At 43.4% G+C, this 19,835-nt stretch overlaps 1 protein-coding gene across 1 annotated transcript in view; it reads left to right on the top strand.

The window, feature by feature from the left end:
* PPIL6 (peptidylprolyl isomerase like 6) overlaps nucleotides 1-19,835 on the top strand; it is a 34,647-nt gene that overhangs the window by 9,915 nt on the left and 4,897 nt on the right. The window contains exons 4-6 of the mRNA XM_056125326.1: nucleotides 5,431-5,493; nucleotides 5,591-5,738; nucleotides 12,836-12,892. Of these exons, the coding sequence (XP_055981301.1) occupies nucleotides 5,431-5,493; nucleotides 5,591-5,738; nucleotides 12,836-12,892 (268 nt within the window). The remainder of the gene's footprint in view (nucleotides 1-5,430; nucleotides 5,494-5,590; nucleotides 5,739-12,835; nucleotides 12,893-19,835) is intronic.

The following is a 19,835-nucleotide window of genomic DNA, read 5'->3' as shown; positions in this document are numbered from 1 at the left end:
CATTTGAACAACAAAGGATCACCCCAAGAAGCTTATTACTTATTTGTATTTAACATGAAATATTTTAATTAATACTTTCTAACATCTAATTTGAGAGCTACATCACTAAGAGCGATGGAAAGTTTGATGGAAAAGAAAAGGTGTCAGTTTAAAGCTGACCAATGGTTTCCAGGAGCAGGATTGCAGTAGGTATGGCACTGGTAATGTTTCCATTTCCAGTGGTGGAAGATAGCCACGAAGCTAGAAAGCTAGAGACACATATCAGGGCAAAAAAGCTGTAGAGATCAAGTGCGTTGCTGCCATATGCTGAAAAGTATTTCTGGATCTTGGGCAGACCTGACCCAAATGGAACTAAGAGCTAAACACAACATTAAACTGCCAAACACTGTGTGTAAACTTTGGAGAATGTAAGAATGTCTGCCTGATCTTGCCTTTCCTTCAGAAGTCTATATGAGGGTCGATGTACAGCAGGTAGGACATTTGCCTTGTATGCGACCGACCCAGGTTCATCTCCTAGCATCCCATATGGTCCCCCCAAGCACTACCAGGAGTAATTCCTGGGTGCAGAGCCAGGAGTAATCCCTGCTGGGTGTGACCCAAAAGGCAAAAAAAAAAAAAAAGAAGTCTGTGTCTATATGAGGAAGATGTAAAGTATAGGCAAAACCCTTCATTAGTTTTTAGGAGTTACCAGTACATGGGAGTATACCTCAGAGGAGTTGCCTACAAGGGAATTAATGGTCCACCCTAGTGTCTGCAGCCTACAATCTGCCTCCTCTGAGGACTTTCCTGGTCTTGGGATGTGGCTCAGTAGTAAAGCACAAGCCTTAAGACCCTAGATTCAATCGCCAGCACTATACAAACAGTATAGACTGTATATACAAACCAATCGACTTCCTTATCCTTTTTCTGTACAAACATCTTCTTGAACCATGCAGGCAAAATGATTCTCAAGGACTAAATCTGTCATCTCCCAACCAGCAAGCCCCCTGTGAATAAAGCTTTTCTCTCTCTGCCACTTTATCTCTCAATTGATCAGCCCCTTTGAGAGTAGTGGAACTGGCCTTGGGGATTCCGGTGGTGGCCTCTGCCTTTATCGACAGAAAGACCCAGTACAAAATTCAGAGCCATGCAAACCTTGTTTCCTTCATCTCATGTAACCACTGCCTCAAACAACCTGAAAAGCAGTAGGCCCTCAGTGAATTGTTGCCTAAGCTATGCAATGGGAATTTCTAGAAAGGAGATTGGAATTGAATACTGATAGTTAATTTCCTGGAGGAATAGATATCTGTGGTATACTCTGGGAATATTAGGGGACCTAAGGAAGACCAGAACCAGTGGGAAGTGAGGCAGAGGGACATTAATAGCTATCAGAGTTCTTGGTGCCAACAAGACCAGGATGCTCCAGTTAACTTCAGGAGGGAAAGTGTATATTAAAGGGCTGATGACAACCTCCCATTCCAGAAAAGAGCTGGAGAACCAGCCTTGGAAAGCAAGTGGGAGCCAAGAAAGGCATGTCTGCAGGAAAGACAGGGCCAGAGTCACACCCCAGGAACCTGCTGCCAGGATGCTACCCAGGATGGTCCTGAGACTGAACACTTCACTGAAATCACTTCGAAAAATAACTTTTGACCCCAAAACTAAAGTAATAACAATATTTGGATTTTCTAGATTATCAAGAATAAAGAGAGGGCAATGCCATACCTTGTGATATTGGGTGGCATTATGTATTTTTTTTATGTAGGAGTACTGCTATTTATTCAGCCACTGATTAGCTGATTGAAATGGGCATAAACTCCACCTTTTTTTTCATAATTTTATTTATTTATTTTTCTTATATTTATTTATTGAATCACTCTGGGAAAAGTTACAAAGCTTTCAGGTTTAAATCTCAATCATACAATGATCAAACACCTTTCCCTTCACCAGTACTCATTTTTCACGACCAAGAACCCCAATATACCCCCCTCCCACCCCTCCCAATGTCTGTGAGACAGATGATTTCCACTTAACTCTTCTCTACATTGATTACATTCATCGTTTTGACAAAAGATGCACCATTATTGTTTAGAATTCCCCCCCCCCCCAACAATCAGAATTGCTGAAAAGGCATTGTGAAATACTTTGTTTTCTATAGTTGGTTATGAGAATCATACAAAGTCCTGTGACTGCTATCGCAGCCGCGCGATTTTAGATTTCTGCAAAGAGCCAGATGATTACGAGATTGGTGTCTGTGTGTCTGGTGTTATGGCTGTGCTGAAGAGCCGCTCATGGGGGGCAACTCGTGACCTCGGTAGGGCGTGAAGGACGAGCCGCTACCACCCTCCTTCTCATGAGACTGCAGTAGCCCTGTCACTGCTGGCTCATATAAGCTCTGAGGTGGCGGCCACCTTGCTGCTGCGGGGGGAAAAGGTGGAACGGAGCAACACCCTTTCCCTCCCAGGGAGGCATGGCGCTGTAGTTTAACACATGGTCCATTCACTTTTCTGCTGCAAGATGCTGGGCTCTGGACTAAGTCCTTTTGCCTCTGGAGCCATGGCTGTGCCGGAGAGCTGCTTGTGGGGGGCAACTTGTGACCTCAGTAGGGCGTGAAGGATGAGCCTGTACCGTCCCCCTTCCCATGAGACTGCAGTTGCCCCGTCACCGCTGGCTCATACCTGGCTTTTCTATAAGCTCTGAGGCGGCGGCCACCTTGCTGCTGTGGGGGGAAAAGGCGGAAAGGAGCAACACCCTTTCCCTCCTGGGGAGGCATGGTGCCATAGTTTAACGCATGGTCCACTTTTCTGCCTCAAGCTGCCGGGCTCTGGATTAAGTCCTTTTGTCTGTGGAGCCATGGCCATGCCAGAGAGCTGCTCGTGGGGGGCAACTCGTGACGTTGGTAGGGTGTGAAGGACGAGCCGGTACCACCCCTCCTTCCCATGAGACTGCAATTGCCCCGTCACTGCCGGCTTATATCTGGCTTTCCAATAAGCTCTGAGGCGGCAGCCACCTTATATGTGGTCCAGATGCATTTCTGCCAAAAGACGCTGGGTTTTGAGATTTGTTTCTGAGTTTCTGGGATCATGGCCATTAATCAGCTTGATCAGGAGCCAGAGAGGCTGTTTGTAGGCAGTGACTCGGGGTCTCGTTGGGGTGGGGAGGAAAGGGCCGGTTCCACCCCCATCTGGTGATGCCCCGCGTGTCTCGTCACTGCGGGCCCAAACCTGACTGTCCAGTGCCTCTGGAAGATGGCGGTCACCGGGCTGCCATGGGGAACAGGCCAAGGCATGAAACCTATTCCCACCTGGAGTGGCCCAGCGCCAGTAACCTACTGCAGGAACAGGACACATTCCTGCCAAAAGCCTTTGGGTTCCAAGATTTGTTTCTGAGTCTCTGGAATCATGGCCATTAAGCAGTTGGATCAGGAACTAGAGCGGCCACGCCTCCAATTATATAGCTGAGAAGGAGGTGGTTTGTGAGTGTATCTCCCACATACCTAACTTTTGGTGGTTTACTTTCTTGGCAAATTTTGCCCCAAGTTTTTGGGGTCTGGCCAAAAGGCACAGCAGCAATTTTGGGGTATCTGAAAGTCTGCCGGTGCCATCAGGCTGCTGATAAACTCGCCTCACAGGTACATATTAACCTGTTGGTGGCACAATACCTCTGGCATTATGTATTTCTAAGAATGATGCTTCATGAACTCCACAAGAAGAAAACATCTAACCCCATCAAAAAATGGGGCGACGAAATGAACAGAAACTTTCTCAAAGAAGAAATCCGAATGGCAAAAAGGCACATGAGAAAATGCTCTACATCACTAATCATCAGGGAGATGTAGATCAAAACAATAATGAGATATCATTTCACACCACAGAGACTGGCCCACATCCGAAAGAACAAAAGAAACCAGTATTGTTACGGATATGGCGAGAAAGGAATCCTCCTTCACTGCTGGTGGGAATGCCAACTGGTTCTGCCCTTTTGGAAAACAGTATGAATGATTCTCAAGCAATTAGAAATTGAGCTCCCGTTTGACCCAGCAATACCACTCCTGGGAATATATCCTGGAAAGGAAAAAAGTACAGTCGAAATGACATCTGCACTTCTATGTTCATTGCTGCACTGTTCACAATAGCCAAAATTTGGAAAAAACCCGAGTGCCCGAGAACAGATGACTGGTTAAAGAAACTTTGGTACATTTTGGTACATGGAATACTATGCAGCTGTTAGAAAAGATGAAGTCATGAAATTTACATACAAGTGGTTCTACTTGGTAATATCATGCTAAGTGAAATGAGCCAGAAAGAGAGGGACAGACATAGACTGCATTCATCTGGGGAATATAAAGTAACAGAATCGGAGTCGAACACCCAAGAACAGTTGAGATAAGTTCCAGGAGGTCTGCTCTAGGGCTTGGAAGCCGGCAGCACATGCTGGGGGAAAAGGAAGCTCAGATAGAGATGTAAAGGATGTAAAGTAAAGGATGTTTGGAGGACTTGCTTGGGATGTGAGATGCATGCTGAAAGTAGGCTATAGACCGAACACAATGACCACTCAGTACCTCTATTGCAAACTACAAGACCCTGAAGGAAAGAGTGAGCAAAAGGGAATGCCCTGCCACAGAGATGGGGTGGGGTGGAGGGGCTGGAGTGTGGGGGTGGGAGGGCTACTAGGATCATTGGTGGTGGAGAATGGGACTGGTGGAGGAATGGGTACTCGATCATTGTATAACTGAAACCCCAGTACGAACGTTTGTAAGTCTATAACTCATACCTCATGGTGTTTCACTAATAATGAAAAAAAAAGCGATGCTTCAGCTAAGAAATACATTCCATCTGATGTCTTTGCTTCTCCAAACAATGCTGTGGTGGTAGTGATTTTTCTTTTGATACCTCTTCGTAGGTGGGCAAGGTCTCACAGGGCCTCGTTGTCTCTACCAGAAAATATGTCCATGCCAAGTGAGAGCATGGGGCATGGTTGAAACTACCCGGCAGCACAGTGCCTTCTTGCTGCTCCCAGTTTACACTTTCTCTGTGCACCCTGGCCTTATTTTGCTGCAGAAAGGATGAGGCCTGGATCTGCTTAGCTGATCTAGGCCAGCTCTGATCTGAGTACACGGTAACCAAACCCACAGCACTCAGGTTGACTATTTTGCCACATCATCCCTGAAAGAAAGGAATATCCAAATTGTTGCTTTTCCCAAAGGAAATGACTGCTGTGATACCTAGTCTTGTGTGATAAGGTAATATTACTCCCAGCTTCCACCACTAATGGTTCCGTTAGTGTGGTATTTAGGTTGTAAATGCATTATATAGTAAAGGAAACACATTTATATCTGTTAATCCACTATTAGTACTGTTGAAATAACTGTTATTCTATTATAGTTTTGATCATTTCTAAATCTTTCTTCAAGCCATTGACCTGTCTTTTTTTTCCCCCTCCTAATTCTGATAGCATAAGTTTGTGTACTTGGACATTTCTATTGATTTTAATCCAGTAGGAAGATTGATTTTTGAGGTAAGAGGGTTTTTTTTAACAAGTCTAGTGATAGAGATTTGTACCTATCAAAATGTTAAATATTTAATCTCTGAAACACTTTATCTTTATTTTGTAGCTTTTCAGTGATGCGTGTCCCAAAACATGTAAAAATTTTCAGCTCTTGTGCTCGGGAAAATCAGGCTTTTCTCCCAGTGGCATCAGGCTACATTATGTAGGCTCAATTTTTCATCGAGTAGTACCAAATGGTTGGATACAAGGAGGAGGTGAGTCAAAATATTAAATACAATCTAGATGCAAGATCAGACCAGAATGTCCAACATGTGTTTTCTCTACCTTGGTTTTAAAATGCACAGAGAATGAAGATCACACATTTGGTGTTAAATATATTTAAAGTAAATACATTTTATAGGGCAAAATGATGAATAATATACCTTTTAAATTTATTTCCCATTTATTAAAATAAATTTATCATGAATATTAAAAAATTTAAAAATAATGTCAGGAGCTGAGGCGATAGCCTTTCCCTTCCTCCCTTTCGCCCCTTTCCTTCCTTCCTCTCTCTCTTTCTCTTTTCCTTCCTCTGACCTCTATTTCCTTCCTTCCTTTTTTTGGTCTCCCAAAAGGAGGTTCATTGCAAGGTCCAGAGAGGCAGTGCCGGTGACTGTGGTGCTAGGGAACCGTGTGGTGCTAAGTATTGAACTAGGATCAGTCCCATTTGAATCATGTGCCTTAGCCTCTTGATTAGCTCTCTAGCTCCACTTTTACTTTCTTTTCTAGTCAGTTTGTCAGCTTTACACAGATTAAATGTATAATTAAAATTAAAATGTTCATGTCTTGAAAAATAATCCTGTAGGAAGCAAGTAAAATAAAAATAACTGACTTAGTAAAGAAGATTTGTTTGACTTAAAGCCTTGAATTTTTTCATTTTATTTATTACTTAATTTATATTTTATTTTGATTATCCTTATACACTCAGTGTTCTGAGATTAATGAAGATAAAAATGTAGATTAATGGGATTGGAGAGACAATATAGCAGGTAGAGAACTTGCCTTGCACGTGACCAACTTGGCTTCAATCCCTGGCATCTCATATGGTCTCCTTAGCGGTAGGGCATTCGCCTTACAAGCGGCCAACATGGCCGACCCGAGTTCGATTCCTCCGCCCCTCTCGGAGAGCCTGGCAAGCTACCGAGAGTATTCAATATGCCAGACACAGTAACAAAGTCTCCAATGGAGACGTTACTGGGCCCGCTCGAGCAAATCGACGATCAACGGGAGGGCCTTTACCTTTACCTTTTACCCAACCAGGAGTGACCCCTAAGCAAAGGGCCAGGAGTAAGCTCTGAGAACCTCCTGGTGTGGCCCAATGCCCCCTGCCACCAAAATAAAAAGAGAAGATTTTATCCAGCTTTTTTTTTTTTTTTTTTGCTTTTTGGGTGAAAATCCAGTGAAGCTCAGGGGTTATTCCTGGCTCTGCACTCAGAAATTACTCCTGGTGGTGCTCAGAGACCATATAGGATGCTAGGGATCGAACCTGGGTCTTCTGTGTGCAAGGCAAACAACCTACCCACTGCACTATTGCTCTGGCACCTATCCAACCACCTTGTTTGCAAATTGACTGCTTTTCCTCCCTGATTTTTCTCTAAAATCACTGACACTTATACTGTTACCTAGATTTATTATTATTTGTTTAATACACATGGTATTTATGTTCCTGCCAGTAAACATAAACATGATGTTTTTTAGGAACTACCTAATTTTTCTATCATATTGTTATACTGACATAGTTAATTTCCCATCAGGGAACTTAGCACTATAGCACTATCCTCCCGTTGTTCATTGATTTGCTAGAGCAGGCACCAGTAACGTCTCCATTGTGAGACTTGTTACTGTTTTTGGCATATCGAATACGCCACAAGGAGCTTGCCAGGCTCTGCCCTGTGGGTGGGATACTCTTGGTAGCTTGCTGGGCTCTCCGAAAGGGATGTAGGAATCAAACCCAGGCCGACCACATACAAAGCAAACACCCTACCCGCTGTGGTATGGCTCCAGCCCATCAGGGAACATACAGATTGTTTTTTACTTGGAGTTCCTATAAAAACATCTCTCAGTGATCCAGTATCAAGGTCTCCTGGTGCTGAGTTTACTGTTAACTCTTAGGTGTCAAGCTCTTTAATACCATTTGTTTTGTTCTGTTTCATGTTTTTTTTCTTGAAAACTTTTTTGGCTTTTGGGCCACATTTGGCAGTGTTCAGGGGTAGCTCATGGCAATGCTCAGGGGACTGTGGAGTATTGGGATCAAATCAACACTGCCATATACAAAAGCATGTGTTTTAGCCCTTTGACCTTTTTCCTGGCCCTGGCTAGTGTTTGAATTAGTCCTCCTCACCCTGCAAAAATTCATCAAAGTGGGCGGTGCACAGATCTTGAGTCATTTTTCCAAAACATGGTGGCAGCCAATTATATAGCTGAGCTGGAGGTGGTTTGTGGGTGTGTTTCCCACAGTTGAGGCAGGAAAAAATGTCATTTCAAATCCAGGCTGATATATACAAGCGCTCCCACCTTGGAAAAGGTACCATAACGTCTCTAAACCAGTTTCTTCATCAGAGGATAGGGTAATTCTATGGCCACAGATGCAGTGACATACTATCGTGAGAGCACCAAGCTTTATAAATATTCGGCCTGCCAATGTCAGATTCCCCCAGGATTGTGTGGAGAATTATGGAAAACAGGACCTAAACGGGATTTTTCTATTGTATCGTTAATGGCTTTCAGACACTGACGTCACTGCCCTTAGGGTCCGGTTGCTTAGTCTACACTGCCTTCCAGCCCCATCTCATCTTCTGATCTGTGAATTACTGCTCACTGCTGAACACACACACCAGGGCTTCCTTGCTATTTCTTAAGCTCATTAAGAGTATGTGTGTGTGTGTGTGTGTGTGTGTGTGTGTGTGTGTGTCTTGAGGTCTTTTGCTATTGCTTTGCCTGATACACACCTTCACCCAGCTATTCTTGACATTCCTATGCTTCATGCCTTGATCTTTATAATTTTTGATCCAAGTTCATTTCAGAAGGACTTAACTGCCCATCTTACTTAAAACTGCCATCTTTGAGTTTGAGAGGTAGCATGGGGCTTAAGGTACTTCCCTTGCATGCAGCAGAGCCCAATTCTCCCCAGCACCACATGTGGTCCCCAGAACACTACCAGAATGATCCCTGAAGCCTGTGCCAGGAGTAGGCCCTGAGCACAGACAAGTATGACTCGCCCTCCATCTTCCACACTAAACTGCCATCTTCCTCTCCATAATTATTCTCACTCATTGCCCTGCCACCTTTCTAAACCTTAATGTTGCTTTATTTTTTATAGCAATTTTTTTCATGTTTTATAATTTTATTTATTGAATCACCATGAGAGCAGTTACAAAGTTTTCGGGTCTAAGTCTCGGTCATACAATGAAACACCCATACCTTCACCAGTGCCCATTCTCCACCACCAAAAACCCCAGTATACCCCCATCCCACACCCTCCCCCTACCTGTGGGGCAGATGATTTCCACATTACTCTCTCTACTTTGAACACATTCAATATTTTGACACCAGACCCACCATTATTATTTGAGATTTTACCCCAACACGCAGATCTGCTGAAAAGGCAACAGTAGACAATTTGTGTTCTGTTGCTGGTTTTGAATAACATATGATGTTGCGTGACTGCAGTAGGACCATGTGATTTTGAAATTCCGAAATTTTAACACTTAAATCTGGAGGGATTTCTGCCAAAAGCCACTGGGTTTCGAGATTTGCTCCTAAGTCTCTGGGATCATGGCCGTTGAGCAGCTTGATCAGGAGCCAGAGAGGCCGTTCATGGGCAATGACTTGGGGTCTCGTTGGGGTGGGGAGGACAGGACCGGCTCCACCCCCATCCCGTGAGGCCCTGTGTTTCTCATCACTGGGAGCCCAAACCTGACTGTCCAGTGGCCTCAGAAGGAAGACAACCACTGGACCGCCAGGGGGAACAGGCCAAGGCACAAAACCTATTCCCACCTGGGTTGGCCCAGCACCGGTGACCTACCGCAGAGATCAGACGCATTTCTGCCAAAAGCCGTTGGGTTTCGAGATTCGTTTCTGAGTATCTGGGATCATGGCTGTTAAGCAGTTCGATCAGGAACCAGATAGGCCATGTCTCCAATTATATAGCTGAGCTGGAGGTGGTTTGTGGGTGTGTTTCCTACATACCTAACTTTTGGCCGTTTACTTTCTTGGTAAACTTTGCCCCAAGTTTTTAGGGTCTGGCCAAAGGCACAGCAGCAATTTTGGGGTATCTGGAAGTCTGAAGGCACCATCAGGCTGCTGATGCATTCGCCTCACAGGTACAGATAGACCTGCTAGCGGCACCATACCCCCTTTATAGCAAATTTTACCACTGGACATGTTCTTATGAATTTCTTAGTTTATATATTGTCTGTTGGGCTGGAGCGATAGCACAGAGGTAAAGCATTTGCCTTGCACGCAGCCAACATGGTCGACCCGAGTTCGATTCCTCTGCCCCTCTCGGAGAGCCCGGCAAGCTACCGAGAGGATCTCGCCCGCACAGCAGAGCCTGGCAAGCTCCCCGTGACATATTCGATATGCCAGACACAGTAACAACAAAGTCTCCAATGGAGACGTTACTGGGCCCGCTCGAGCAAATCGACGAACAATGGGAGGGCCTTTACTTTATATATTGTCTGTTAATCTTCACTAGAAAATAAGTTACATGGTGCAGAGATTTTTTTTAATGTAATTTGTTCACTATTGTTGCCCTCCTATCTGGCCTAGGTGGAAAAATAAACAGGGGTTGTGATTTAGGCAACACTCAGTGGCGTCTAATGGCTATTCCTAACTCTGTGCTCAGGAGTGACATTTGTTGTTGGTACCTGGAAAATATTTTCTGAAAGAATAAATAAATGAGGGCCAGGGAGATAGCTCAGAATGCCAGAGAACATAATTTACATGCAGGGACCTTGAGTTTGAACCCTGAAGTTTATGATCCCCTGAGAATCCCTAGAAGTGACCTTGAAGCACTGTTCAAGAAGCCCCTAAGCAGCACCATTATGGTTCCCATCCCACTCTCATTCTTTTTTTTTGGGGGGGGGGTCACACCCAGCAATGCATAGGGCCTACTCCTGACTCTGCACTCAGGAACTATTCTTGGCGGTGCTAGGGGGACCATATGGGATGCTGGGAATTGAAGCCGGGTTGGCTGCATGCAAGGCAAATGCCCTATCCGCTGTGCTATCGCTCTAGCCCCCCTGACTCCCATTTTTTAAAAAATTTTTATTAGTGAAATACCATGAGGTACAGTTGTAGACTTACAAATTTTTGTGCTTGGGTTTCAGTTATACAATGATCGAGTACCCATCCCTCCACCAGTGCCCATTCTCCACCACCACTGATCCCAGTATCCCTCCCACCCCCCATCCCCCCCCATCCCACCTTGCCTCTGTGGCAGGGCATACCCTTTTGTTCTCTCTCTCCTTTTGGGTGTTGTGGTTTGCAAAAGAGGCATTGAGTGGCAATCATGTTCGGTCTATAGTCTACTTTCAGCATGCCTCTCCCATCTTGGGAGGATCCTCCCAACACCCTTTATTTGGTGCTCCCTTCTCTCTCTGAGCTGCCTTTTCCCCTAGCATGTATGGCTGGCCTCCAAGCCATGGAGCAAACCTCCTGGTACTTAACTCGGCTATTCTTGGGTGTTAGTCTCCTATTTTGTTACTTTATGTTCCCCAGATGAATGCAATCTTTCTATCTGACTCCCATTCTTAATAAGATAAATGAATAAAGTTTATTTCTAGCAGCTATTCTGCACCATCAGAAGTACAGATATGATACTGACTATATAAGAGTGAATTCAAGATGGGTTATAACTGGGAAAATTACTGATTGTAATGTTGCAAAATAAGCACACCGTGAAATCAGTAAATTGAAGTTACTGATTGAAATGATGGAAAATAAGCACAGAGTAGAAAATAGATCTAAAACAGAAGCACATGTAACAGTGGACATATAGGGACAGGGCAGAGGAGTAACACTGGTGTTTAAGCAGGTTAGTGGGATGGGTTGGGGGGACCACCTAGGATGATTTGTTAAAACCCAAAGCCAACCCTAGGCCTGAAAGAATTGGTGCTAGGGGTCTTTCAATTTCCCCATTCCAGGATTTAGCCTTCAGCCTTTGCAGCTCGCTTCTGAGTGCCCCCAAGGGCTGGGGATGGTTGGAGTCTTAGATGAGCCTATCTGTGAACTTCTGAACTAGTTTTTTTTAGTAGTCCAGTGTAAATGTGGTATACCCTGTCCTACATGCATTTTCTTCACATGCTTGCCATTATACTAGATTTCTTTTCAAGTGGCCTAGCCGTATTTTTTGTATTTTCATGGTTCCTCCTGTACTGCAGCAGCACAGCCTTCCACAGGTGTGGTGGGATGCTGTGTTCCTGGAGGATGCAGAACTGAGGGACACAGAGAGGAGCCAGATCAGCATCTGGGGATCCAAAGACAGGCCTGAGACCCGTTTCATGAGCATTGGCCTGTTTCCTGCTTACTTGTGGGCCAACCAAAATTACTTGAGCAGGAAGGATTTTTATAGTTTGAGTAATGCCTAAGACAAAATATTCATATAATATAGAATACTTCATATAAACACCCTATTTTTTATCTTTATTTTTTTTATTAAAATTTTTTTTTAATAGTGAGACATCATGAGGTACAGTTGCAGACTTACACGTTTTTGTGCTTGGGTTTCAATTATGCAATGATCCCTTATCCCTCCACTGGTTAAACACCCTATTTTTTAAAGAAAGTAAACCTCACATTTTCATCACAAGAAAATAATAGTAATTATATATAGCTGACCGTTTCAAAATCTTTACAAATAATCAAATAATTATGTTGTAACACCCAGAACCAATATAATGCCAATCAGAACTAAACATTTTTTAAAAAATCTCATTACGTTATAAAAGAAACTCACTTCTAAAATACTGAATAAATGAGTTATCACTAGAGTGTTTCAAGGAATAAAGCATGTTTTAAAATCATGACCACAATTATAATTTAATACTTTATTATTTTATCATTTTTCATTGAAATGGAGCCTTACCCAGAGAATAAATGTGGAAAAAATGAGATCATAAATTTAAAGTATTTACAAAAAATACAAGTGAAATAATGATAACAATATTTTCATGTTACTGATAGTGAACAAATAGCTAGTTTATTCTTGTCATTGGCAAAAGTGGAATCATATTGAAAACATTTTCCAACCATTACTATATTCTCATTTCTAGCCTCAGAATTCTAATGTTTCTTTTTTGCTACTTCTCAGATATAGTAGCTGGAAGAGGAGATGGGGGAGAGTCCATTTATGGACCAACATTTGAAGGTATGTATCTTTAAATTTTTTTTCCTCCTTTTTGGGTCACTCCTGGCAGTGAGCAGGGTTGCTCCTGGTTCTGTACTCAAGAATTACTCCTGGTGGTGCTCGGGAACCGTATGGGATGCCGGGGATGGAACCAGGTCAGCTACATGCAAGTGACATGCACTACCCTCTGCACTATCACTCCAGCCCCAATGTGTCTTTACATTTAGTCAGTTATGTATTTGTTGATGATTCAAACTGAACAGAACAGGATAATTTCTAAACTGTTAATAGTATACTGTTTGCTTAAAAATCACTGTCACTGTCCTCCCGTTGTTCATCGATTTGCTCGAGTGGGCCCAGTAACGTCTCCATTGGAGACTTTGTTGTTACTGTGTTTGGCATATCGAATACATCACAGGGAGCTTGCCAGGCTTTGCCATGCAGTCGAGATACTCTCGGTAGCTTGCCGGGCTCTCCGAGAGGGGCAGAGGAATCGAACTCAGGTCGGCCATGTTGGCTGCGTGCAAGGCAGAAGCCCTACCGCTGTGCTATCGCTCCAGCCCCTGCATAAAAATAATGTGCACATACTGAAAATGGGAGTTAAAATGGAGCTCGAGAGAAAGATATCAGTCCTTTGTCAGCCTTTCCAGCCTCCCCTCCCCTACCCCGTTCCTCATTTATATTATCTAGTGGGATAAATTCCAAGAATTAGTTATTCTAGGGTCACAAGGAATGGGCATTTTTCAGACTTGGAACTCTTACCACTCATGCTCCAAATTGGTGCACTGATAATCTTCCAGATTATTGACAAATTATCATATGACAATGATTCTGATATGGTGATGCTGGCAGTGGCATAGCAAATCCCAATATAGGAAAAACAAAAGAATTAGGCAGAAAAATGTAAAATCTCTGGTAACATTGACACCCCCCACCCCCCGAAGCGAGCTGAGCAGGTATTTTAGAGAAAACCCAACACAGCAGGCGAGAGCCAGGCAGCCGCAGCACACTCTTCCTAGCTCCTCATCTGCGGGTGAGCCAGAGCAAGTCACATCCCCACCGGGAGATGGCTCCAGCCTGGGTGCTCGGTGCCTACGCTCCATCCCAGGCACCACAGGGTTCCCACCCCACCCCAAAATAGTAGAACACAGATATTCAATAATGAAGTGAGTGAAAGGGTTTGAAGAAGTAAGGTTCAAGGAGCCTGGGACATTCAATATCTTTATGAATGCTCCACCCAAACCAGTGTGTATGGGAAAAGAATGGGGTACAAACATATCCAGTTAAAAAATAAAAAAAAAAAAAGGCTGGGGCACTTGTACAGCAGGTAGGGTGTGTAGGGTGTTTAACTTGCACTAACCTGAGTTCGGTACTCAGCACCCTACATGGTCTCCCGAGTACTGCCAGGAGTGATCCTTGAGTACAGAGACAGGAGTAACTCCTGAGCATTGCTAGGTGTGACCCCAAAACAAAAAGAAAACAAAAGAAAATAGAATATCACAAAATCACCATTTTGCTGTCCCCGGTGAAATCATGAGTCCAGACATTTGCTTCCTGGGTATCAACTAACTTCACACAAAGCCAGAGACAGCTGGATGTTAGGAACCCTCTGCTAAGAGAAAACGCTACCAAGGGGATAATCACCTCCTGGCAGAGTAGGCCTCTGGGCCCTGCTGCCAGTTTGTAAGAAATACAACCAGTTCAGTTAATGATATGTTCTTAAAGATCTCTGCACTATGTCAGGTTGTCCAATAAAAACCACAGTATTTATGAAAAAAGAAAAAGTGAGATTAAAAAAAAAAAATCTTAGGCCAGGAATATGGTTCAAAGGACTAGAACACATGCTTTGCGTGTGGGGATCTCAGATTTGATCCCTGGCGAGTGCTCCCTCCAATTAAACAAAAACAAAAACGTTCCCAGTGATTCATTAAAAACAAGGTAACGTGGGCCAGACAGATCATACAGGGGGTAAGGCACTTGCCTTGCAGGCAGCTTTGGCAGCCACGGCCCTGGTTTAAAGCCTTGGCACTATATATGGTCCCCTGAGTACTGCCAGGGATCACTTCTGAGCACGGAGCCAGGAAGTGCTTTTCAGCATTGCAGACTATGCCTCCCCCCACCCCAATAAAAAGTAGCCTGATATAAGTATATATATTTATATATATTTCACATGATCAAGAAATTTAATAAATGTCTCTCCTCGTCTTGAAAAATCCCTGTTGTATGTGGAGGAAGTGTTGGGAGAGCTGCGGCTTGTAAGTGATTTTAAAGTGGTGGAAGGTGGGAGGCGTGTCTGGAGTGGGAAGTAGTCAAGTTGTAACACCAGGTGTGGGTGGATATGGCTTATAACACTGTGCCCAGAGGCAGCTTAGAGTATCTGTGATGTGTGTTCCCATGCAGCATCCCATGTTCCCCCTTGTTTGCCTGTGGCAGTTGTAGGTGTTTCTCCCCAGGAAGCTGAGATGAGGGTGAAATTGTTTGCATTGAACTCTTTCTCATATGAGCCAATTGAGTTGAAACCTTTCAGAGCCCTATGAGATAGTTCAAAAGATGGCATGAATGCCACACATATGCAAGTCCTGTGTTTGGCTCCTCACTCTACATGGCTCACCACAGAAGGAGGAGTAGAGTCCTGCTAGACCCATAGCACCACCAGGCCCACACAGCATATCACGGCCAACCCGAGCCCCAAATCTTCAGGTCTGTATTGCTATGTTGAGTATCACCAGGATACCTGGTGGGCTCCCAAGCACCTCTGGGTCGACCCTTTTAAAAATAAAATAAGAGTCTGGAGAGATAGTACAACAGGAACGATGTTTGTCTTGCCCATGGCCTACTCAGGTTTAATCCCTTGCACCACAAATGGTCCCCTAATAATGCCCCTGATGAACAACTAGGAGAATGCCCAGAGTACAGCTGAGTATGGCTCCCAAACCAAAATAATAATAATAAATAAAAATAAAATGTCATTAATCACTTAATCACTTAATCCCCGTTATTCATCGATTTATTCGAGCGGGTGCCAGTAACGTCTCCATTCATCCCGGTTGCGTGCTAGCGTAGCCCAATGGTATCTGTTCGTTCTAGGAACATGCAGAGCCTCAAACCGATCATTTAGGGTCTTGACGAAGAAGTCTGACCATCTTATAGGTGGGGTCCACGTGATCTTTTGATGTCCCGTGGAATCCAATCAGTAATGGCTCTAGTCCAGCGGTTGTCTGTAAACCTCATTACGTGTCCAGCCCATCTGATTTTTGATGTCTTGGCAAATGAGACAGCGTCCCTGATTCTTGAGCGTTGACGAAGATCAGAACTTCGGATTCTATCTCTCATTTGAGTGAATCGAGATATTCCAAGCATAGTTCTTTCGATTCCTCTTTGAGAGACCCGAATAGCGTTCTCATCCTGTTTTCGTAGGGTCCAGGTCTCTGAGGCATATGTTAATGCAGGAAGAATAGTGGAATCAAAGAGATGTGCTCGTAGCTGGAGGTTCTTTGTCCTTTTAGTTATTTCTTCAATGCTCTTGAAGGCATTCCAAGCCGCTCTCTTCCTCCTGCGCAACTCAGGTGCTAGGTCATTCATCATGTTGATTTCTCGACCTAGGTATATATAACTGTTGCATTCGGAGATGGTGGTTCCGTTGAGAGCAAATGGAGCGTCAGGAACAAGGCTGTTTCTCATAAACATTGTCTTCGTAAGATTCAGCTGTAGTCCTACCTTTCCACACTCACGGTCAAAGTTGGCCAGCATTTGTGCCGCTTGGCTGATGTTTGGTGTTATTAGAACGATGCCATCAGCAAAGCGGAGGTGGTGTAGTTGCCGACCATCTATCTTCACTCCCATGTTTTCCCATTCTAGTCGTCGCATGATGTTCTCGAGGGTGGCACTGAAGAGTTTTGGTGAAATGGTATCACCCTGCCGAACCCCTCTCTTGATATGGATGATTACTTCTTTGTAGAATGGTGAGATCTTGGTAGTGAATCCGCAATAGAGCTCACGAAGGATCCTGATGTATTGAGTTTGTACGCCCTGATTGGCTAGGGCTTCCATGACCGCTTCCGTCTCAACAGAATCTCAACAAAATGTCATTAAAGCAGCAATTTTAAAATGTTAGTATGGGACCAGAGAGATAAGTCAATGGACTGAAGGGCTTGCTTTGCATGTGTGAGACCCAAGTTCAGTCCCTGGCATCACAAACAAGGTCACTCAAGCACAGAGCCAGGAGTAGCCCCTAGATACTGCTGGATGTGGCCCAAAGAACCAAAAAATAAAACTTTTTTTGTGGGGTGGGTGTAGTTTGGGTCACATCTGGCATAAGACAAACACTTGACCTGCTGCACTATCACTCTAGCCCATTTAATTCACTCCATTTATTTAATAAATATTTTTTATTAATTAAAAATTTAATAAAACACTTTAAATGCTAAGCAGGGGATGGGGCTGTAGTGTGCCTGTTTTGCATACATGACACCCTTTGGGTTCCCAACACCACCAAAATCACTAGGTAGGTTATTATTTGTTCATTTTTATTGTCTTGGGGGTTACATCTGGGGGTACTCAGGTGCCACTCCAGCTGAGGGGTCACTTGTGGCAGTGCTCAAGGGACCATGTAGTGCCAGGGATTCAGACCCTGACTTCTGCATGCAAAGCAGTCATTCCAACCTGCTGAGCTCTCTCCCCAGCCTCTAAACTTTAAATATGATAGTTAAGTTACCCTTAGATAAATAAATATATTTATAGATGAAATAAATTGATGCTCAAATCCAGGTGAGAATTTTTCTCCATGGAAATGTTCCAAATGGCCAGATTTTGCTTTTGCTGGTGAGAATGCTGGACATTTTCCCCAGACTTAAGAGTTGTTTCCATTATTATAAGCATCAGTTTGAGTGTTACCTTAAGTTCAGAAACTAAGTTTCTTCACACTTAAATTCATATGTATGTTTTAAACAAACTGTTATGTTCCTTCCCTAATAGGGAGTGATAGGATAATAATGCTAGTGTTAACCAGAGCTTAACTATCCTGTAAGTGGTGGCATACATGCAGCATCCCTGACACTGTAATGAAGCAAACCTGGGATTCTACCACGCCTTCAATTTAGTAACATCATCATCATCATCATCATCATCATCATCATCATCATCATCGTTATCCTTTTTAGTTTTTGGTCACACCTAGCTGTTCTCAGGCCTTACTCCTGGCTCTGTACTCAGGGATCACTGCTGGCAGGATTGGTGGACCATATGGGATGCCAGGGATGGAACCCAGGTCAGATACATGCAAGGCAAACACCCCCTACCTCTGAACTATTGCTCTGGCCCTGCCTTCACTTTCTTTTGCTCTTTTTTTTTCCAGTTGGATTTGGGGCCATACCTGGCAGTCCTTAGGGCCTCTACACTGCATTTGGTAATTGGGTGTTGCTTGTGGTAGTGCTCAGGATAGGAATCAAACTCGGGCCTCCTGCAGGCAAAGCAGACTCTGTAGCCAGTCGAGCTGCCTCTCCAGTGCCCTTTCACTCTTTATGGACAGCAGGTGCTTCAGTTACCATGGCCTAGAAATTCAGGTGGTACTGAGGCATTTGGGGCAGAAGGCTGCCTGGGACTTCATACATCACACAAATAGCATTTTTAAAATAGGTATTATGATTAACTGCTTTAGAAGTTGTCCCATCAGAATTTGGGGTAAAAATGTCACAACTCTAGGGCCAGAGAGCCAATTTAGTGGCTCTTTTGTATGTAGCAGGCCCAGGTTCTATCCCTGGCCCCACAGGATTCCAGAGCACTGAAGCATAGACCTGGGAGTATTTTTTATTTTTTTATTTTTTGCTTTTTGGGTCACCATGATGATGCTCAGGGGTTACTACTGGTTCTGCACTAAGGAATTACTTTTGGCGGTGCTCACGCGACCATATGGGATGCCAGGGATAGAACCCTGGTGGGTTGCATGCAATGCAAACTGTGCCCTGGGAATATCCCTTGAGCACCACTGGTTGTAGCCCCCAAACTAAAAAGCTAACAACAAATACCAAAATGTCAAAACTCTGTAAATTTTCTTTCCTATATTCTAGACAATTTAAGGAAAATTAATTATAATATCTAAGAGCAATGCCCTTAAATATTATTTACATATATCTTTTATTAAAACTTTGAATCTTTGCTTTGGGTTACTTTCTCTTCTGTGTAGTTTTCTATGAAATTAATAGGTTATTTCTGAATTCCACTGAAATGAATACGGGGCATCAATGTAATTATAATTACAAAAATGATTTTATTTGTAAGTTTTATGATTTTAGGATTTCAAGGACTTTATTCAGTTTACAGTAATCTGAAAGTCACCATCATAGACAGGGATTCATTGCTTAGTAGGTGAGACCTTGAACTTAAAATACAAATAGCAATTTTTGTTTAAGAAAATCTTATGGATACTTAAAATTTTTCTTTCTCAATACTCAGAATTTTATAAAGTTATTGAATAAAAACTTTCACTCCATTTCTTTTCCACAATTTCCCTCTGTGTATTTTAATTTGGAGGCAAATTTTACTTACTTCCTGCTGGAATAAGACTCCTGAAAGGGCAGCTTGACAGCCTCTGTGTAGTTCTTTGTTAACCCTCTCACACATCCCTTTCCATGATATCTTAGTCAGTCCATAGGTTGAGATTAAAATTTAGGTTAGGTTTAGTTATTAAAAATGACTATGAATTCGTTTCCTTTCATTATCAACATTTAAGTATTTCATTTTCTTGGGGCTGAAGATATTGCATACGGGTAAAGACACTTGCCTCGCACGCAGCTAATCAGCTTAAAATCTTGGGAATCCCATATAATCCTCAAGTGTCACTCCTGAGCACAGAGTTATGAGTAGCCTCTGAGAATCACTATGTATGGCCCAACCATCTCCCAATTAGTTTTCTTAGCATAATTATTTTTATCTATGGTAGCAAAAAACTATACAAATATATGCTCAA

This window comes from Sorex fumeus, unplaced genomic scaffold, assembly GCF_029834395.1.
Source record: "Sorex fumeus unplaced genomic scaffold, SorFum_2.1 ptg000054l, whole genome shotgun sequence".
In the NCBI taxonomy this organism is placed as follows: domain Eukaryota; kingdom Metazoa; phylum Chordata; class Mammalia; order Eulipotyphla; family Soricidae; genus Sorex; species Sorex fumeus.
The sequence above is the reverse complement of the archived record's forward strand: the minus strand, read 5'-3'. Positions and strand labels throughout refer to the sequence as shown.